Consider the following 20,785-nt stretch of genomic DNA (forward strand, 5'->3'; position numbering starts at 1 on the left):
CGGCTGGTAGGCTTCCCGGCGTCGAGGGAGAGTATAAATGGGTGGCTTTCGTTCAGTCTGGTGGTTGCGGGGTTGCTGGCCTATGAAGAAGATGAAACCGATGAGATGCAATTTTCCCAAGGTTCGAAAGAGTGTCGCGGAACAGAAACCGAGCGCAGGAGTGACGTCGGAGGCGGTAATCCAAAGACTGAGCGTGTGTCAGGCAGTCGAAAAGAAAAGGACGGAAATGGTGTCGGTATGAAGAGTAGACAAGGATCCGATCAAGAGAAAGGAGTGACAGGATGCTGGACAGTAAAGTATGGAGAATCGTTGCGGCACAGAAAAGGTAGCCGCAGAAGCCCAGAAAGCAGAGGTCTCGAAGGCGGCTGTTGGTTGGGGCCGTCGGCTCGATGGTCGTTGATCCGTTGACGGTGCAGACCAACCAGTAACCCCTGCAGATGCGTGCGCCTTGGAGCTAGCGTGCTGTGTCCTTGGAGAGCTAACAGGACCAAGCGTTAGAAACGCATGGGCGGCCAGGGTCCTGCAGGGGCTTCAAAGCTGGGGTCCAGGAACAGGTCTTGTGCAGGAGCTGGTACTGGCCAGAAGAACATCAACCATGGCACACAGTCTGACGGCATTGCTAAGCCCACTCTCTGTGATTTGCGAGGATTCCGAAGGTCGTGGCACTCCCTACCCACAAAAAAATTGCATTGATTCCCCAAACTGGCGGCCATCAGGCGCGCTTCGACCCGGCGTATGCACAGCAGCACACGCGTAGCCGCCAGTCCAGATCAGCGTCTGATGTGGCGCTCGGGACTATGCAGTGACAAGGCGTTCTGCAATGGGTACTTGGGTGGCTTTCACCTGCTTGTTGGGACCAGCTTCGATCAGCTGACGAAGTTGCTGCACGGCTGCCGTAGGTGCTCCGGGCCAAGGAAAGCTCTTTGAAGCTTTGCGGGACCTCTGCTGCGTAGCACGTAATGTCACAGTGGTGTATGTAGTTGCCCCTTTGTCCACAATGAGAGGTGAGAGGTGAGAGGTGAGTGGTGTTGCTGCTTCTGGTTGCTGAGTGGTTGATTCCTTTTCGACAAGCGAACGGCAGTCCACAACTCCTCCCCAATGACCGTCGTGAATCTGCACCCATGTGGGCGAGCCGACACCCGCACCGGCGTCCTCCGACTGGTCAAAGAGCAAGCACCGAGCTCTCCAGCGGCAGTGTGCTCATGACTGTCGCTGGTGTCCGCCAGCTGTCGTGGCGCAGCGTGCGTCATCATCGATGTTGCATCGATGCGGCACTCGCTACTCCGTATCTTCGGGCGAATTCACTTCGAGCAGTCGCCGTTCTGGCCCGGTTAAACTTGTGACAGACACTCAGGATAGTCTTGGTGTTATTGAGCAAGAGAGGCTGGGGTCGCGTAGGATCGCCACATCCTTCGCGGCATGGTCGTGTGAGAGCATTTGGCCTGCCTGAATCCGGCCTAGTGCGGTAGAACCCATTCGCAGCCCACCTTCCAGCCCGGCCAAAACTGCCCTCCTGCGACCCCACAACCAGCGAAACCGCCATCATCATCGTCACCGGGTGTCAAGCTGGCCACCCTTCCGGCCACTGTACAAGACATGAAAGCTACGTTTTATGGTCGGTGGGAGCAAGTCACAGCGTCGACCGACTGATTCGGTTGCTCCCATGCTCGAATTGGCGCATCCTCAGGGACCGCACAAGCCTTCCGGAATTCCAAAAGTCTTCCCAGCTATACAACGTGTGGAGTTACGTTTCTGATTTCTGGGGGCGCATGCAGATACGAGACACGCCATTCTTCGCTCATAGTCCCAACCGTGTTAGCTCCATGCGCTCTGCAAGCCCACAAGATGCGAGATTGACGAAGAGCTTCAAAGGTCCGTTCAGCCTTCAGACGAACAACGCTCGGAGGCCAGCGTGCCGCATCCAACTTTACGCAGACCGTCGTCTACGCAATCTCATCAGTCTACTTTCGCACCTCCCTACTGACCGGTCAACACGTTTGCAGCTCCACTTCACCAAGGGAAACACTGATGGGGAATAGAGCCGTCACCCGATTGTGATTGGCCTTTGACTAGCATCGTCGTCGAACTAATGCCTTGTCTCACGAAGCGACGCGCCCGTGCATCCCAACAACGGCTCTGCTACATCTGGACAGGGTGGTCTCCGGCCTTCAAAAAAAAAAAGCGCTATCGGACGTCTCCTCCGATGCGGTTACGCTTGTATCATGGGACCTCTTCCCTTACCACGGCGATGCTTCGCTTGTGGCAACACAAGGCACGATCTCTAGGCGGTTGCCACTTCTCACTCTTCGTGGATCTATCACGATCTGAAGAGTCAAAGATGCCTCGACAGCCACGAGGTGATTGTCTTGCTTGCGATCTGCTGTCTACTGCTACAAGGGGGGTGCCTGAACGGAGTAGAAATACGAGTCGCTTGCACTGAGCATCTAGTGATCTTTTACAAGAAGAAGACCCTGGCTGCGGCAAATTACATTTCTACTCCGTTTAGGCACCCCCCCTTGTACCGTCGACGGATCAGACAGTCAAGGTGATCGTCTGAAGAGGCCTTCACGCGGCTAACCTTACCGTGATTTCGATGAATGCGGAAACTAGGCAACGTATGGCTACTCATGTCAAAGAACATCGATTGTCCATGGATATTGTATCTGGTAGCATACGTTATTCTTCGACTCTGTTCAGACCTCTCGCGTTATCCTTTACATCTACAGCAGCCTTGGCTTTCTGTATCATTCCTTTGATTCACCGGAGGCCAGTGCTTACGCAAGCTCCTGCTACTTGACACAACCCTTCGACAACTTCAGCACTCTGTTTCCACGACTGGTGGCTGCTTATTTGAACGGACCCTGTCTTGACAAGTGCGGGCTGCTCTGTCTGGCATCGTCACGTATGCTGAACAAGATGCGCTCATAGTATACGTATCAGGGACCAACTTGGACCAACTTGGACCAAGCGGCCTCTGTGTTGGTTGTTAGACGGCTTTGGTCACACTGCAGGGCTCCCATATGCTCTGCTCATGCGTCTTTCCAAGTAGGCGGTAACAACCCTGGGCCACTGGCTGGAACACTGGTTTGCACGAGCCTCATTGCTATGTTTTCGACTGGTGTCACTGAACACTGCCCGGATGATCAGGAGCAAAATCGTATATACGACCCCGGCTAATATACACCCCTGTGTACTGCCGAGCCCGTTCTCTGGTTCTTAGATCTCTGTGTACACTAAGGTAACACAGCATCTCTAAGCGTCTATCCATCTGCCGTTTTCTGGCCCGACTCTGGACGGATACGTGAAAATTATCGGCCCGTACGGCCCCTTGTCATAAGCTACCGAGTGCATGGTCCGCCCAAGGGCATGGTCCGCCCAAGGCCAGCTCGCACACATGCACGAAGTAATGCATCTTTTTTCTTCTACAGGCAACGAATTGTTTGACTTGAGGAGCGGTTCAGGTGTCGGTCGAACCGCACGTTGAAAACATATCTAAGTCAGGGCACATTTTCACCACCAAGACAACACCTGCGACCAGTAAGTGGTGTACTGTACCACAGTCAATTTCCACACTAACGTCGCCGACGTTCCTTGTTACTTCTAGAAGCAGAGCTGCTGTACGCCAATCTCGTCCCGCCCGTTGTCATCTCTAGTCACGAACCTCACTGTTAGGAGCTCGATCTATACGCCACATAGTGCGGGATTGGCTCCTCGCTCAGTCTACCTAAGTGGGTGTTTTTTGACATCCACAATTTGAAAGCGTACTGCAAGCCACTTCATTCTACACTGGAACACAGAGGGTCTCATAAATACCGCTCCTTGCAACAGGCTCACCCTGCCGCAGGAGTCGAAAGCACGCCATCGCAATTTACCCCACGTCGCAACGTTGCTGCTCGATTCTCAAGGACGCCAGGACGCAGGAACAGTAGGCATTCAGGCAGCCACAACATCTTGGTGGCACATCAGTGCGTCTTCCTCATTTGGTGCTCACTCCGCACGGGGATACACGCCGGACCCGCACCGGCACAGTTCGGTCCTGCAGCGTTCTTGACATCAGCCTTACAAGTAATAGTGCAAATCGCGCCGAGGCGAAAGCGGGAAACGAAACGAAACGAGCCCAACCAGGTCAAGAAGTTCCGTATGCTAGCGTCGGGATTTCCTAGTTCCACACTCAACGCGTGAATGGGATGTGCAAGTGTACTGTAGAGCTTCAAGACTCTGAAACTGATAACTGCCTGAGCTAGTCGTCAGTGCCCGGTTGGACCCAGGTTTCAACTCCGCGCTTGTACCGTGCAGCTGTCGTTTTCTGGTTGTGGGGCACGACTCGCAATCAGCCTAACCGAAGGCTGTCAGAACTAGCGTACCGTGCCTGACACGTGAGCGCCTGTGTCAAAGCTCACACGCAAGGGACGTTCCGTGTCAAGAAGCCTCTTATCGGCGGTGTTGGAGCAGATCAGCACGACTCTAGTGTGGGTGTGACTTGGTGGATGTCGTCGCTGATTTTTCCCGTACGTAGTCTCGCCCCGATGTCGCAGTTGGCCAAGGAAGAAATCAGGTCCTGGCGGTACTTGCCATGCTGACAGCAGAGGCACTGTTTGGCATCTGCGTCGCGTAGCATGTTATTTCCGAGAAGGAGCCTGAAGCTTGCCACCAAACAGCGAGAAAGGAGTGACAGCGAGCGGTAAGCTTGGTCAGCGTACGGTCTTTCTGGTATCTCACAGCAGCATTTCCGTTTCAACTGTCTCCAGGCGACTTGCGCATTATGCAAGAGTCGCACTTTGTCGACATAAAGCCCTGAAACAAGTCTTTACGTACTTGCAGGTGACAGCTTCTTGTTGCATCAATATATAGACACAGGCACATATTTCCTCTATATGCAGAAGGCACTTATAAGCTCACGACACGTCTACCAAGCTACTCTTAGCATCGACGCGCAAAGCTGGTCGATGGACGAGCTTCGCGCGCCCGGATCGATCGAGCTAAGGACCTGGGGAGTTGTAGAAGCTGCTTGCCCACGCTCCGCAGCGCTCCATGAATATGAACGGAAGAGCGTGTTCGTTGGTGTGCACGAGCCTGGCTGCTTACCATGGGCATGGCGCAGTTGAGTAGGAAGAGACGCTGAAGAAAGGGAGAGCAGGAGGAAGAGCAATGCGTTCTGATTGGCACTCAATTCATTCAATCGTTACCTAGCTAATTCGTCTCCAAAAACGGGGAAGTAATCATCAACACAGGCTACTCATCCATCAAACAGCGTCATGCACACCGTTTCATTTCTCTCACTGCTTAGTTTACTGAACGAGCGTAGCATCGACGTCGCTCCTCCCACTCGGCCTAACGAACCCGTTAAACCACTTCAACACACTTCCCTGCTCAATCGCTTGTGCCTGCGCAGCAGCAGCGGAGCCGGCAGGTTGCGGTGCAAACGGTAACTTGGGAGCCTTCGCACCAACATGATTTTCCTGGGCAGCCTGGAGGGTTGCCTCGAGGCCTGGGAGCGTTTCCAAGGTGCCATCCTGGAACGCGGGATCCCACGAGGGAAGGATATCAGTGTACGGGTTCTCGTCATCTGCACCGTCGACGACACTGCCGGGCATCCCAACATGGGAGCTCAGCATGCCGTTCGGGTCGAGTGTGCCTGCTGCGCCTAGGATAACGGAGAGTTCCGGGTTCAGGCCAGGGTCGACAGAGTCATCGTCGAGCTGACCGTAGGACGAGACGGCTTGAGAGGGCGTGAGCACTTCGTCCACGAACTTTCCGGGGCCGCTCTGGACCAGTTGGTTGAAGGGGTCGAGGGTACCTGCCTCGCCGAGGATGCCACTGAGATCGACTTTCTGCGCGTCATCGAGGTCCGGTCCAATGGATTGTGCTCCGGGAACCGCAGCCTGCCTCTTACCATTGCGCATCGAGCGTTCTTGCACAGCAGTAAGTACAGAGCCGGGAACCCAGCCATTTAGTAACCTTGCTTTCGATGCGTCGCTCAAGTCCTCGAAATCGGCTTGGAGCTTAGAGGCCAGATTGTCCATGTCGTTGTGAGTAACAGCCGCCGCAGAATCGTGGATGAGTTCATGAAGCTCTTCTTGCTTGGACTCATCCAGCTCGCCTAAAAAAGACTCCCACTCGCTCGCGGAACCTTGCTGGAACTCAGTAGCACGGCGTGCAAGGGGAAGCCGACGCCTTTCAAGACCAGAGTCAAACGCCAGAGGGACCTTTGGTACGTCACTGACAGTAGAGAGGACTTCACTGATCCCAGGAACTGCAGACACTGCGCCGGTGACAGTTGACGCAGCCGCACTAACATCGGACACTGGAGGGAGAGCGCTGGCGACGTCGGCGACATCGGGTAGAGTGGGAAGCGCAGGGATGGCACTAGCAAGGTCTGTGGCTGTAGGCAGCGGAAGAATAGAAATCACAGGAGTGAGGGCTCCAGCAACATCTGGCACAGCCGGCAATGAGGGTGAAGGCACAATGCTGTTGACACCTGGTACACCGGGGATCACCGGAACTGTTGGAAGCGCAGGTAGAATAGTAGGGACAGCCGGCAAACTGGCACCCAGATTCGGCACTGTCTTCCCCACAATCGGCAATGTATCCAGCAGCGCTCTGACTAGGGTCAGAAGAGACTTGGTCAAAGCAAGGGCAATACCCGAGCCGATTGGGATTTTAGCAGATGAGACCTGAGCAGCTTGAGCAGCCATCATCTCTCGCTTCGCCAGGGGACGGGCCTGACCGGGGAGTTGGAAAGGTAGCTTGGGTACGATGCCTTGAAGCGTGGGAATAGCAGGTACAACAGCAACGACCGGGATAGCCGGTGCCGTAGAGACGCCAGAGGGAACGATACCTTGAAGTGTTGGTACGACAGGTAACGCCGGAATAGTTGGATCAGCTGGGGCTTCAGACACGGGGAGCGCATCGGTCGGCAGTGTCGGCAAAGCGTCAGTTGGTGCACTCGGAAGAACAAGCGGCACATCAGGTAGGACTTGAATCGGGAAGCCAGCACCAAAAGCAGCTTCCGACAGCGCGGGAGCTGGGAGAATACTTGGCTGCACAGGAGCTGGGAGAATACTCGGCTGCTCAAAAGCTGGAAGTATGCTGGGCTGCTCAAAAGCTGGAAGGATACTCGGCTGCACAAAAGCTGGAAGGATACTTGGCTGCTCAACCGGAACACCTAGATCATCCAGGTTGGGTACAGGGATGTTAAGCACGTCGGTTGGGACTGCCGGGTTCTGGACATCAGGAACAACATCCGCTGGAAGTGTGGCAGCCGGTAGATCGAACGGTTCACCCAGGTCTTCGAAGCCTTCAGGGACAGGAACGTCAAAAAGACTAGTGGGAAATGCAGCAATTGGGTCGGTCGACAAGTCCAGTGGAACGTCCAGATTGTCTAGGTCAGGTACGGGAATGTTGAGCACAGCGTCCGGGATCGGGAAGTCCTCAAAATCGGGAACGACATCAGTTGGAAGCGTAGGATCTGGCAGGTCAAGCGCCTCACCCAGGTTTTCAAATCCCTCAGGAACAGGCACGTCGAGGAAATTGGTGGGGAGTGGAAGGTCGGCGTTAGAATCAACTGGCAGATCAATTGGAACGCCAAATTGGTCTAGATCGGGTACAGGGATGTTGAGGATATCGGTAGGGATTGCAAGGTCCTCGAGAGTGGGCAGAGGAAGGCTCGAAGCAACGCCAGTGGGTGCCGGCAGATCACCCAGGTCTTCAAACCCCCCAGGAACAGGCACGTCGAACAGACCCGTCGGCACCGGAAGATCAGGCAGAATGGTGATTTCAGGCAGAATGGTGAGTGCAGGCAGAGAGGCAGGCAGCAGAAGACCACCCACCGCGTCGGTAGGGAGTGCGGGTGCAACAGTTGCCAGATCAAGCGGCACACCAAGGTCGTTCGAGTCAGGGACGGGCACACTCAACGCACTGCTCGAAATCGGCAGGTCGGAGAGATCGGGAAGCTCCCCGGTCGCATCAGGAGCCAAAGTGTTGGGGATCTCGAAGTCGTCAAACGGCCAGTCGAGCAGGGCAGGTAGCACACTGGGCGCGCTTGACAAGTCCGACACAGCGTCGAGCGGTGCGTCAAGGGGTACACCAGATCCATCAACACCTGGAACATCCAGACTTGTTGGGAGTGCAAGGCTGGGGATAGCGACTGGGAGGTCCGAAGCATCTAATGGCGAGTCGATGGGCACGCCGAACTCGTCGAAGTCCGGGACAGGAACGTTGAGCACATCGTCAGGGATCGGAAGGTCGTCTGTACTTGGGGTAGGGAGATCCGAGAAAGGGGAGAAAGGGGGAGATTCGTACTGAGACCAGTCGATGCCCTCGATATCGGGGATGGGGACGTCGAGCACTTCATCAGGGATGGCCGATGTGACATCTGGGGCCTCAACTGGGGGTACAGGAACGTCTGTCGGCAAACTCGGAAGAGTGATTTCAGGGGACGGAAGCTCTGGAATAGCTGGAACATCGATTGGCAGATCAGCTGGTAAGGTGGGAAGCAACGCAGCTGGAATCGTAAAGGTTGGGATAGGAAGCTGAGTATCGACAGCTGGTACATCGACTAGCTGGTCAACTACAGATGGAACGACCTCCTCAATATCAGAAACAGCATCAGCTACTGCGGGACCGAGACCAGGAATTTGCGCGATAAGTTCTTTGATAGCGTCGAGAATGGGGCCAATGAGAGCACGAATGCCGCTCTCATCGGATTCATCTGGAAGCTGCCTCTTCGCGAAGGGAAGATCTGTGGCAACGGAATCCGCAATGGACGGGATGGAATCGAACAGAGAGTCGAGCAGAGAATCAATGGCATCAGTAGCGGTGGCTACAATGGCGTCGTCGAAGGTCTCGGTAGGTAGCAACGGGTCGATAAATATGTCCGGGGTCTCTGTTGGCAGCAGCGGGTGAATAAAGATACTCGGCAGTGGGGGAGCGAAGTTGCCTGGGAGAGCGTTGAGCAGGGTTTGGATGACCGAGACGAGGGGCTGGATTACAGCGTTGAATGTGCCAATGGGTACCGTCTTCTCATCTGGGAAGTCACTGAAGTCAGGGAAATCAGGGAAATCAAGGAAATCCGGGACAGGGTCAGAGAGGATGGGATCGAGGGGGTCGGCGATGATACCATCATCATCGTAAGGCACCTCGCTCGGCGCTGGCAGGTCGATCACCTCAAGATCGTTGGTGTCAGGGAGGTCGTCGTCCGGGAAGGTTCCGTTCCCAATTCCAGGGTCCAAAATGGGTAGGTCGGATGGGTCGACATCCGGTGTGTCAATAGGAGGTAGATCGGTTTCTACTGGCAGGATACCCGGTAGGATAAAGGGGAGGATGCTTGCTACTGCGTCCAGTGTGGGAAGAGCGTCCTCTGGAAGCGCATCTGATTCGGTGTCTGCTACAGTCTTCAAAGCGGCTGGATCTGTTGTAGCATCAACTACCGTGCCAACAACCGTGACAGTAGGAGATTCATATCCAGGTTCATATGGAAGCGTAAGAGGTTTCGGGACTCGAGTGACTTCACTGATCACAGGAATAATCTGAGGCAAGGCAAGACCATAGGGCAAAGAAACAAGCAGCAGCGCAGTCGCTGCGGTACGGTGGGACATATTGACGAGGAAGCCTGTCCACGCCAGCGTAAAGGTCTTCTGGGTGAGACAGCAGTATCATATAGTCGTCGCTGTGGCGTGGTGGTGGTCATACCAAGCATTCCTCGCGTCGCGCGGGGCGGCGGGACGCACAAATGTTGGACATTCCACTACGCGATGTTCAGCATACCAGCCAACCAGTTGGTCACGAGGATCATGTCATGAAGTAAGGAGATGGTGGAAGTGGCTTTCGTTGATGCTAAACGTTGTAAAAGGCTTGGCCTGCGAAGAGTAGAGGTCTAGCATTCCAACGAATGGTACTCACCCAACTCCGTGATTTGGGGAACCGTACATAAGGAGAAACTATGAGTCTGAACCGCGTGAGTGCCAAGCCACAAAGAGGTTGCTTGCACAACGTGAGCTGTCCTTACACATTGGCATCGTACCCTTTCTATACAATCCTGCCAAGAGCGGCAGAGGGGTAGCATTCTTGCATACCGTGGTCGTTCATTCGTCATGAATTCGTATAAAGACCTACACGCCATGAGCCGTGAAGCCGCAAAATGCTGGCTGTGAAAATGAAGGGTTGCTTACCAGGCAACAAACACCGTGAGGGTAGATCACAATTATGCGCCGAGCTGACCGTCAAACTCCGTATCCAAAAGAAAGAGTCCAATTGTCGTGAGAGTCGCTGCGCTTCGGTACACAACAAATCAAGCTGGTCTGACGCCACTGGGCGAGTAGTAGTGTGGAAAAAGTGCGGTGTGATCAGGATTAATATCCGGACGAACGAGAGACGCGTAAAAGTTTCGTGAGTGTGCTTTTCGTCCAAGAAGGCGCAAAGCCACTTAGAAAAACGCGTCGCACATCACGTGAACCAACTCAGCGCCCACCCAAAACGCGATCTTTCTTGCTCTTCTGGGGCACCTGCTGGACCTTGTCGGAGGCTTGAGTGGACTGGGAAGAGTTCTGTTGCTGCTGTTGCTGTTGCTGCTGTTGCTGCTCCCTGAGCTTACGCCGGCGGTTGGCCTCGTACTGCTCGATATCGGCCTGGGTCAGCTGGATAGTAGTGGGGGCGCGTCTAAGCATGTTGGCGAGGTGGGCGACTTGAGCGACTTGAGCGACTTGGGCGAAGAGCAAAAGAGAGTGGGGTTCCAAAGGAATAAAACAAGAAGGAGTGACGGTAGTTGACTGTGATTGCGCGCTGATGTAGTGACGGTGGAGTTTTGCGATGGGAGCTTGTGGGCGCGCCCGAAGTTCAGATAGAAAGGTCACGGGACGGAAGCGAGCTCGTGGTGAGTCGATATGCGGTTAGAGGGAACGTGGCCTGGTGAGGTGAGTGTCTCGAGTGAGGTGAGATGGTGAAAGTGAAGGCACGTGGTTGGGCGGGCGAGATCCCTGCGACGCCAAGACCTCCGCGACGTCGAAAAGTTGACGTGCATCACCACCTTCCCCATCCATTGCGGCCATGTACCAGCGAAACATGTGCCCGACCCTGGGCGCACTGCGGCGCACGTTGGCTGCAGATGTTTCCGCAGCACCGAAATGCTCATCGAGAGCCTTCAGCGTCTTTGCGCGCAGGCTCGCCGAGGCCGACAATGCGGCGCCCTCCGCTCCCGGTATGCTCCCAGCACGCTCCCGGCACAGCTGAGATGAGCAAAGGCCTCTTCTGACGTCGAGACAGCCCCGGCCGACCCAGACTCGCGCAAGGCCCGCTCCGCCAAAGCCCTCAACCAGATCACCCGGCTGGGAACGAACCGCCGCATCCAGCCCGGAGGCCTCGCCAAAGGCTCCTTCCCCAGCGGCCAAGGCGACGGACAGATGCCACGACGAGACCCTCCTCGAGCACCTTCTCAGGGCGACGCCGCACGTGCAGAGGGTGGTCTAAAGATCACCAGGGAGATGGTAGGACCAGCCCAGGGCAGAGAAGGTGCTCGTCCACCAGGACCCATGGCTCGCGCCCCCGCTCAGCTGAAGCTCGCACGCAACACAGGCCGAGCGGGCAACTCGACAGCAGGAGCCAAGCGCGGCCCAAATCTGCGTGGACGTGACGGCAAGCCTGGCGGAGGCGGAGGCGGAGGCGCGAGCGGCAGCCGAGAGCCGGGACCGAAGAAGCGCGAGAGGAAGAGCGGCGATCAAAGCACCAAGAAAATCAATCCGGCCGACGTGAAGATCGAGGAAACGCTGTCCGACGGCATGGTGCAGCATCTGCTGCGACTGCAGCGAGGCGAGTGGGACCGCAAGCCCTACGAGCCCAAGTACGCTCCGGGCAGCTTTGCGGCCAACGAGCTGATCCACGCCGGACGGGAGCTGTTTCGCGGCGAGGCGCCACCGGTCAAGACGTGGGGAATGCTGGAGAAGCGGATAGGCGTTGTAGGCATGCACAACGCAGAAGCACACCTGAAGGTCAGGCGAGTCACAGACCCCGACGACGATGCGCTGGGCGAGAGGAGACAGTATTCCGAAACTGGTGACGTGGAGATCAAGAAGAAGGTGTCAGCCACAGCCACAGCCCCTGCCGCAAACGCACCTGCAGCCGTTGCACAGGCAGCAGCGGCTAAGCCAAAGGCCCAGGTAGCGGAGCAAGCGGCCGTTGTGTAATAAGCGAAGCTACGGAGCAGTGTATACGGCAAGTGTAGAATAAGCGCGGCAATTGTATCAGTATCAACACCATGTTCAGCATCGGTATGCAGCAGTGATGGCGTAGTGTGATGCCTCGTCGTTCACTCTTACCCCCTATACCTTCCACAGCCGTTTACTGAAGACATTCAAACACGAACAAACCATCTAACAAGCAAAGGATGCATAAGTCAGCACTAGACGCCGAAAGCTCCCACACACAACTAACATTTCTCAACCGGCGCGCTTAACGCCACAAACGCTGCAAATGCTACGCTACGATATACACAACCACCCAATGATGCCACAACCCCCCATCAACAGTACGTCAATACTGCATATTCGGCCCCAGGTACGCCTTGTTGCGTATCGACTCTTCCTCCTCGTCCCGCACCACGCGCGCAATCTTGTTCCCTAGAATCTCCACCTGACGCTCGTATTCCCACAGCGGCGTATCGGCGCCCTGCATGCCTATGAAGCGCGCAAACATACGCATCTTGACCTTCAGACGCTCGATCTCGCTCAGTTTGCAGTCGTCGGATAGTGTGGCGTCGTTGGCTAGGAAGGGTTTGTTCCAGTCCATGGTCTGCGGGTAGCGGTAGGTCAGCTGGGTGGGCGTGTGGCTTTGGCTGTAGTAGTTTGCCAGCGTGTCGAGCTGGGCTTCGGTTAGGGTGAAGAGGGAGAGCATTGTGCGTGGGAAGTCTGGGGCGGGCTGGCCGCTGATAACGTGGACTATGGGGGCGATGGTCAGACGCATCTGGGAGATCTTCTCTGCCAGTCCTGGGTTTCGCTCAGACAGGGACTTTCTGGTCCGCAGGTGGAATTTGCTCTTCATCTTGGCGAAGCGTCGGTCCACAAGCCGGGTTTTTGGGCGGTTTGCTTTGCTGACCTTGTTTCTCTCGTTTAGACGGAAGGTAGACATGGGTTCTGGCTGATCGTATGGGTTCCGTGTACTGACGGTTCGTGGACCTAGGAGGTTTGCTGTGGCCTGCTGTTGAGAAGCTGATACAAGCAACCGGCAGGGACATGGGCTCCCGAGCATTTATAACGCGCGCACAAACGCCCAAAGCGAGGCTCTGGAAAGACATCTTTGTTGGTACTTTGCTCTTTGTTACGTACGTAAGACAGCCTGTCCTCGCAGGTGTGAAGCGTGGAAGCTTTGTCTTGCCTCGTCACGTGTCCATTGTCTTCGAGTGGACAGCAAGATGTTCTGCACAACGTTGTTGTTTAGGCCTGTGCAAAACTTCGAATTTCTATCGACTGTAGCGATTGAATGGGAACGGCGCATTGTGAATGCCTTTGGGCTGGGCTGGCCCGACCTTTCATCACCCAGATGCGGTCCTGGGTAGTTGTTTCAGAGCTCTTTGCTGAGAACGTTCAAGCGACGGCTTTTCGGCCTGTGCAACTTTGATTTTGCGAGTATAGGTGATCGGTGTCGAGGAACGGTCTCTGACATTCGTTGGCATTGTAGATTCGGCGAGGTCTTAAGTGTTGAGAACCTGCTCAAGAGACACGTCGTTTTCTGCACCACCAACCGGCTTGGTCTGAGCCCAGAATTTGCTCAGATGTCTTGCACCACTGTAGAGTTTTAGTTTGTACTGCGATATATTGTGAATAACTCTTACCTGTCGCACAATAGTGTGACAATGCGGTGGCCGGGACCCAGTTGTTTTGCTAGCTTTGTAGCAGCCACGCCTGTAAGAGTCAATATCTGTGTGCATAGTGAACCTCAATGGTGACCTACAGTTGACAGCGCTGGAGCTTCCAACGAATATGCCGTCATGTTCAACCAGCCAGCGTGCCATGGCAGTTGCCTGGTCGTCATTCACCCTGATTGCATCATCAATGAGCTCCCTCCCAACATCAAAGTTGTGAGTAACGCGGTTGATACCAATACCTTCGACGATCGTGTCAACTTGGTGGCGCCGGCGTGTCCCTTCTCGTTCTTTTGGGTCAAACATGACTCCGTACTTGACGCGGTTGAAAAGGCCGCTCCCTGGTGGATCAGCGAGCACAATCTTGATGTCCGGCAGACGCGATTTCAGGAAGAGAGCGACGCCAGATATGGTTCCTCCAGTACCGGCACCGCTCACGAAAGCATCCAGTGACCCGCCTGTTTGCTCGTAGATCTCAGGTCCGGTACCGGTGAAATGTGCACGCCAGTTCGCTTCTGTCTCAAACTGATCGGCAAACAATCCACGTCCTGGCTTGTCGACACTGGCAGTATGCTCAGCTGCACGCGTTCGCGCAAGATTGACAAACTGCTTCTGATCCACGATAGGTGCCGGCTTGACTCTCTCGACTTCTGCGCCCAGCTTCAACAGGATGTCGGATTTCTCGACTGCCATGTCGTTTGGCATGCAGCTGGCAACGATCAGCAACATTCGGAATTCGGTACAAGACCTGCTCACATGTGCGCTTTGTAGCCACGCGCTCTGCAAATTGCGGCCAGGGAAATGCCAGTGCTGCCAACGGTGCCCTCGTAGATGGTGTCGCCAGAGTTGGGAACAAGCAAACCTTTCTCTTCAGCCTGCGCACGCGTCAGTAGCCATATCTCAAAACCAGTCAGAGTGGCGATACCATTTCAATGATACTGAGGGCAACACGGTCCTTGGGGCTGTTGCCGGCACCGTTGAGAAACTGTTTGCGTGGGTTAGTCCGGGGAGTAAGCTGTAAAAAATCAAATTCCCACCTCAGCCTTGACCAAGATGTCACATCCCGTGTACTCGGACAGCGATTTGATTTTGATAAGTGGCGTGTCGCCAATGCAGCCTTCAATGCCATTTTTGATGTCACCAGCGCCTTCGCCTTTCGCCAACGAGCTTTCGAGCTCCACCAGTGTCTTCTTCAGCGTATCCAGATCGTTGATTTTGGACAATCTAGAAAGCAGCTTGTGCTGCTGCTTTGGGTCGTCTTGAGATTTGACATTTGTCGACAAATCTGTTGTCCGCCGGTTGTAAGCTGCAGTCAGAGCTATCCCGGCGAGGAATGCTCCAGCAACATAATACCTGGTGCAATCAGGCATTTCCAAATACTTGCGGTCGAGCAAGATGGTGTTGAGTGCGGGAATGGCTCGGAGCACTGGAGTTGACAACGGCCGCGGCTTGGCAGGGCAGGGCGACCCGCAAACTCGACCACGTGCATTCGCGTAGAGACTACTAGAGAGCTTCCCCAACTGTCGCAGCCCCGTTCAGACGACTCGTGCCGGCGCCAATGGACTCGCCGCTCGCCACACAGCTCTTCCGCCAGCTTTTCTCGCACCGAGCAGCGCAATGTGTTGGCCGCGGAGCTCGACCGGCGCTCACGAGCGCGCGCGTTCCCCAGCTTCAGCGCCGGGGGAAGGCCACACGACTGGGTGAGGGCGAGACGAGCAGGGAGAGCCGATGGACACCGAGGAAGAAGGCATTCCCGCAGGAGCGGACAGAGGAGTTTGACAGATACCCCATGGTCACATCGGACATGCTGCGCAGCAGGAAAGAGAGACCGCGGAGAGTGAAGATGTTGATGCGCGACTTCATCGAAGACAGCCTATACAATCCAAGCTATGGCTACTTCTCGAAGCAAGTCGTCATCTTCTCGCCAGGCGATCCCTTCAACTTCAACGGAATGAAGTCGGAACACGAGTTCTTCCAGCAGCTACGGCACCGCTACACCGACTTCGAGGATGCGCTCGACATGCAAGAACCCAACGAGCTCCGTCAGCTCTGGCACACCCCGACCGAGCTGTTCTCGCCGTACTACGGAGAGGCACTTGCGCGATACCTGGTGGAGGACTACAAATACAACTTCTTCCCTTACCAGGACCTCATCATCTACGAGATGGGCGCAGGAAACGGAACCATGATGCTGAACATCCTCGACTACATTCGTGACGTGCACCCAGACGTATACGAGCGCACAAAGTACCGCATCATCGAAATCTCAAGTCAACTAGCGGACCTGCAACAGAAAGGGCTGGGACACTCTGCCTACGCGCGAGGCCACTCCGACAAAGTCGAGATTGTCAATCGCTCCATCTTCGACTGGAACCAATACGTCTCCTCGCCCTGCTATTTCCTCGCACTCGAGGTCTTTGACAACTTTGCCCACGACGCACTGAAATACGACAGCGAGACCGGATCGCCGTATCAATCGCATGTTGTCGTCGACCCGCGCGGCGAGCTTTTCGAATACTACTCCCGCACCCTCGACCCTGTAGCTACGCAATTCCTTGCACGGAGACACGCAGCGTGTGAGACATATCCGCACCCACTCCAGGGTTCACGCTTGATGCAGAGTCTGAGGAGCTTGGTCCCGTTCCGCACGAACCTCAGCCAGCCGGAGTACATTCCCACACGGCTAATGCAGTTTTTCCACATCCTCGCCTCCAAGTTCCCCAACCACAAACTCATCAGCTCCGACTTCAACAAGCTGGGCGAGGCAGTTGAGGGCATCAACGCACCCGTCGTGCAGACGAGGTACAAGAGGCAGATGATTCCTGTCTCTACACCTCTGGTACGTCTTCTCCCCCTTTCTGCTCCCTACAAGTCAATTCACACCTCTACAGGTCCACCAGGGCTACTTTGACATCCTCTTCCCCACCGATTTTGAAGTCATGGAGCCCATGTACACCGCCATCACGGGCAAGTTTGCGCGCACATACACCCACGAGGACTTCATGGCGGGCAGGGCGGACATCGCGGAGACGAGCACGAAGAATGGGGACAATCCGCTCGTCAGCTGGTACAAGAACGCGAGTGTCATGATTACCATGTAGGCAGTTTGGCTGGCAGAGGACGTGTATCAATACTATACCCAAGCATGCAATGCGTGCCTTTAGCTACTTGAGCAATAAAGCAGCAATCACCAATCCTACCATGATCTTCGTGTTACAACAGCGCCTATGCAACAAGCAAGTCCAGCTTCATCACTGTAGTTGTTCAAGCCACGACAATAAAATGCGCAAAAAGAACCCCACGAAGCGGCAAAAAAGGTAGAAGCATTGGTTCATGTATTCCTATACCGTATTAGTACAGGAAGCAGATACAATCTCTCCTTCAGACGAAGAACGTACCTGGTGGGGATCGAACCCACGGCATCCGCATAACCCAGATGAGTCATAAGAGTCTGACGAATCTTATAAGAACGGCGCGCTACCACTGCGCCACAGGAATTGAGAAACCCAATTTTCTGGACGCTCAGCGTCCCTGTTTCAGAAAGTTTGATACCGGTTTCGCTGACAATATCAATATATAGCCGGTAAAAGGTAGAGTAAGAGGCAGCGTGATCGTGGCATCAATGAGAATAATATCAGATCTGGCCTGTAGGGTTGTGGAGACACAAGCGGGGTTGGTCGTCTCGGTCGATGATGACGCCTTCGACGCGCATTGTCATGGTTCGGCTGAGACGCAAGGGATTGACCAGCCTCTCATGTTGCAGGAAGATCTGGAGACAATCATGCGCTCTCTCGAACTTGGGAGGTAGTGAGTGTTGTTTTCTAGTAGCGTTTTAAAAGTACAGGCGTTTAGGAGATTACACACTTTCTGAGCTGTCTCAAACACTGGTTGAGTGGTTGCTGACCTCCAGACGTTGTGGAGGATTCGGCGTGGCTGGGCCGGCTGTCCAACCACGATGCGCTAGAGGAACCGGCTTCCGACCGACATCATCATGGTGCTCGTTTCACTCTCATCGTTCATCTCATAGTGCATTCATACACTTTTGCTGCAATTGTGACTGGCTTCGGGTAAGTCGGTGCTCTGAAGAAACTCCCTACGCGATGCAATTGATCTCTCCCACGACGCGTTCATGTCTGAGAGTTCCACGTCGACGCCAAAGAGCTCCTTTGTCTAGCTACAGCCATGTACACGTTCGTTGTCGTCCACAGGGTGCTATGCATGTTTCAAGTCGTGGAGCTGCATGGCAGCTGCAGTACTGCAGGGATCTGACAACCTCATCGCGTCAATTGACGCCTTCCATTTCTCGCCAGCCTCTTTCTATACCACCCGCCCGCCGCTGTCTTCATTCTACATCTGCCTCTCCAGAACACGAGACTGACCATATGTAGGCACCCATTCTGCATTCTGCCATCACTTATACTCAACATGACAATCAGGGCCGCCAAGTTCACGCCTGAGGTGCTCCTCAGCGCTCCTCGCAGGTCTGAGGGTATTCCCAACTCAGACGCATCGAAGGTGCTCTACAGTGTGTCGACTTATAGCTTCACGGACCATGCAAAAAAGTCGGAAATTCGGGTCCTCGATGTTGCCAGTCAGCAGACGAGTCTGATCACAGACGACAAGTCTGCCAGCGAACCGACTTGGATCGACGACGACACCATCCTCCTTCTGAGGTCTGGCGATGATGGAGTCACCAATGTGGTAATTGGAAAGGCAGACAGTTTCGACAGCGAGTATGTCACGTGCAATCTGCTTATCACACAATACTGACAGCCTTCACAGCAACTACATTGCTGGCACTATCGAAGGTCCTGTCGGTGACCTCAAAATATACAGACTCAGCGATGACCAGATCGCATTCGCTGTGTCCGGAAAAGCAAAGCCTGATGGCTCGCTGTACAACCCCGAAAAGGCAGAGAAGCCCCACACATCTGGCAGACTCTACAAGTCAATGTTCGTGAGGCATTGGGACCATTATGTTACGGAGAACAAGAACGCTATCTGGCTTGGAAAATTGACGAAGAAGAATGGCAAATTCGAGTCATCTGCGCTGAAGAACGCCTTGAAGGGATCCAATCTTGAAAGTCCGATCGACCCCTTTGGTGGAAAAGACCACTTTGACATTTCCCAGAATGGGTTGGTATTTACGGCGAAAGATCCCGATCTCAACCCTGCTCTGCATACAAGAACTCATATCTATATCTCTGCGTGCGCAAATTCGAAGTTCTGGGACCATGTGGATGACTGGTCCAGTGATACGCCGGAGATACAACAAGTTGAGCTAGCAAAGGCGCACGGGTTCGAGGGCGCATGTACAAGCCCTGTTTGGTCGCACTCTGGAAAGATGATTGCCTTTTTGGGGATGAGAACCGATGGGTATGAGTCAGACAAGAACCAGGCTTTCATCATTCACGGTTACAGCAATCAACTGAATCCACCCACTCTTCTGTATGCCTCCAAGGACGGAAAAGGCAAGTGGGACCGAAGTCCGCAGTCCATCGCATGGAGCCCGGATGACTGGCACCTGTACCTCACAGCGGAAGAGCATGGCCGTACAAACCTCTTCCATGCTGGACCTCCGAAGCGCCCAGGTGAAGACTCACCTTTTCCGTCTGTTCTTGTGAAAGGCGGCAATGTGGCAGATGTCAAGGTACTTGAGTCTGGAAACATCTTCATAAGCTCGAACAGCTTGATCGAGAACAGCCTGTACTCCTTCGTGCCTGTGAGCGACCACAAGAACCATGACGACACTTACACCCTGCCTGTCTCAGACGGCTCGTCAGACTCAGAGGCCGACAGTCTCACCGCACGGTACATTTCCTCGAACACTCGGTCAGGCTCTATGTTTGGTCTCTCGCGTTCACAGATCAGTGAGATTCATTGGGATGGCGCTGCCCACAACACCTCAGTCCACGCCTGGGTCGTCAAGCCCAGCAACTTCTCCTCCGACAAGAAGTACCCACTCGCGTACCTGATCCACGGCGGCCCACAAGGCGCCTGGGAGGACTCCTGGAGCACACGCTGGAACCCCGCCGTATTCGCCGAGCAGGGCTACGTCGTCATTTGTCCAAACCCCACCGGCAGCACCAGCTACGGACAAGCCTTCACCGACGCAATCCAAGGCCAATGGGGCGGCCTCCCGTATCAAGACCTCGTGCTAGGCTTTGACTGGATCAAGAAAAACCTCTCCTACGTTGACACCAAGCGCTCCGTCGCTCTGGGCGCCTCCTACGGCGGCTACATGATGAACTGGATCCAAGGCCACCCACTCGGCCGCCACTTCAGCGCGCTCGTAACCCACGACGGCGTCTTCAGCATGGCCAGCCAAATGTCCTCGGAGGAACTCTACTTCCCCAAGCATGACCTGCACGGCCTCCCCTGGAAGAACCGCGAGGGGTGGGAGCAATGGGACCCGAGCAAACACACGGAGCACTGGAGCACGCCGCACCTGATCATCCACAGCGAACTCGACTACCGACTGCTGATCGGCGAGGGTCTGGCCGCCTTCCACACGCTGCAGAGCCGCGGCGTCGAGAGCCAGTTCCTGACCTTCCCAGACGAGAACCACTGGGTTCTCAAGCCGGAGAATAGTCTCCTGTGGCACCGAACTGTGTTTGACTTTATCAACCCCAAGGTCGGGCTCACCCCGCTCTCGGACGCTGGTGAAGGCGAGGAGGTGTAGTGTAGCGTAGTGCAGCATAGTCTATCGATACAGCCTTCCGCTGCATCCTGCCGTTCCATCACCCCCTCCATTTCCTTCTTCCACGCGAGCCGTCTAGTCTCTCCACGATGCCGTCTCAATCCCAACCCCCAACCCAATCTCAAACTGGACCTGAAGCTCAAATACAATGTCAAGCTCACATCCAATCCCAACACACACACAGTTTCCCACCCAGCGTCCTTCGAGGTGCTCCACGCACACGCTGAGCCAGGCCG

General features: G+C 54.9%; 7 protein-coding genes across 7 annotated transcripts, besides 6 other annotated features; 3 read left to right on the forward strand and 4 right to left on the reverse strand.

Moving 5' to 3' along the window:
• The first annotated feature begins 998 nt into the window (after positions 1-998).
• Positions 999-1,028: a tandem repeat.
• Positions 1,029-5,288: 4,260 nt separating this feature from the next.
• Positions 5,289-9,596, reverse strand: EKO05_0002298 (uncharacterized protein; the record flags this gene model as incomplete). The annotated part of the gene is made up of 1 exon (XM_038947475.1): positions 5,289-9,596. The coding sequence occupies one exon, from the start codon at positions 9,594-9,596 to the stop codon at positions 5,289-5,291; it is 4,308 nt and encodes a 1,435-aa protein (XP_038792969.1).
• Positions 9,597-10,457: 861 nt separating this feature from the next.
• EKO05_0002299 (uncharacterized protein) lies at positions 10,458-10,664 on the reverse strand (the record flags this gene model as incomplete). The annotated part of the gene is made up of 1 exon (XM_038947476.1): positions 10,458-10,664. One exon carries the CDS (start codon positions 10,662-10,664, stop codon positions 10,458-10,460), a length of 207 nt encoding a protein of 68 aa, XP_038792970.1.
• Positions 10,545-10,579: a tandem repeat.
• A 379-nt stretch (positions 10,665-11,043) lies between the features above and the next one.
• Positions 11,044-12,176, forward strand: EKO05_0002300 (uncharacterized protein; the record flags this gene model as incomplete). The annotated part of the gene is made up of 2 exons (XM_038944216.1): positions 11,044-11,194; positions 11,260-12,176. The coding sequence occupies 2 exons, from the start codon at positions 11,044-11,046 to the stop codon at positions 12,174-12,176; spliced, it is 1,068 nt and encodes a 355-aa protein (XP_038792971.1).
• Positions 11,637-11,684: a tandem repeat.
• Positions 12,073-12,130: a tandem repeat.
• A 346-nt stretch (positions 12,177-12,522) lies between the features above and the next one.
• EKO05_0002301 (uncharacterized protein) lies at positions 12,523-13,116 on the reverse strand (the record flags this gene model as incomplete). The annotated part of the gene is made up of 1 exon (XM_038947477.1): positions 12,523-13,116. One exon carries the CDS (start codon positions 13,114-13,116, stop codon positions 12,523-12,525), a length of 594 nt encoding a protein of 197 aa, XP_038792972.1.
• Positions 13,117-13,678: 562 nt separating this feature from the next.
• On the reverse strand, positions 13,679-15,219 carry EKO05_0002302 (Cysteine synthase; the record flags this gene model as incomplete). The annotated part of the gene is made up of 6 exons (XM_038944244.1): positions 13,679-13,772; positions 13,820-13,889; positions 13,939-14,558; positions 14,606-14,724; positions 14,775-14,834; positions 14,887-15,219. The coding sequence occupies 6 exons, from the start codon at positions 15,217-15,219 to the stop codon at positions 13,679-13,681; spliced, it is 1,296 nt and encodes a 431-aa protein (XP_038792973.1).
• Positions 15,220-15,407: 188 nt separating this feature from the next.
• On the forward strand, positions 15,408-16,950 carry EKO05_0002303 (uncharacterized protein; the record flags this gene model as incomplete). Its single annotated transcript, XM_038944197.1, has 2 exons — positions 15,408-16,688; positions 16,741-16,950. 2 exons carry the CDS (start codon positions 15,408-15,410, stop codon positions 16,948-16,950), a joined length of 1,491 nt encoding a protein of 496 aa, XP_038792974.1.
• A 1,324-nt stretch (positions 16,951-18,274) lies between these two features.
• Positions 18,275-20,531, forward strand: EKO05_0002304 (uncharacterized protein; the record flags this gene model as incomplete). Its single annotated transcript, XM_038944150.2, has 2 exons — positions 18,275-18,582; positions 18,632-20,531. The coding sequence occupies 2 exons, from the start codon at positions 18,275-18,277 to the stop codon at positions 20,529-20,531; spliced, it is 2,208 nt and encodes a 735-aa protein (XP_038792975.2).
• Positions 20,526-20,555: a tandem repeat.
• Positions 20,556-20,644: 89 nt separating this feature from the next.
• Positions 20,645-20,722: a tandem repeat.
• The last annotated feature ends 63 nt before the right edge of the window (positions 20,723-20,785 follow it).

Source organism: Ascochyta rabiei, chromosome 3 (genome assembly GCF_004011695.2).
Source record: "Ascochyta rabiei chromosome 3, complete sequence".
Taxonomy (NCBI): Eukaryota; Fungi; Ascomycota; class Dothideomycetes; order Pleosporales; family Didymellaceae; genus Ascochyta; species Ascochyta rabiei.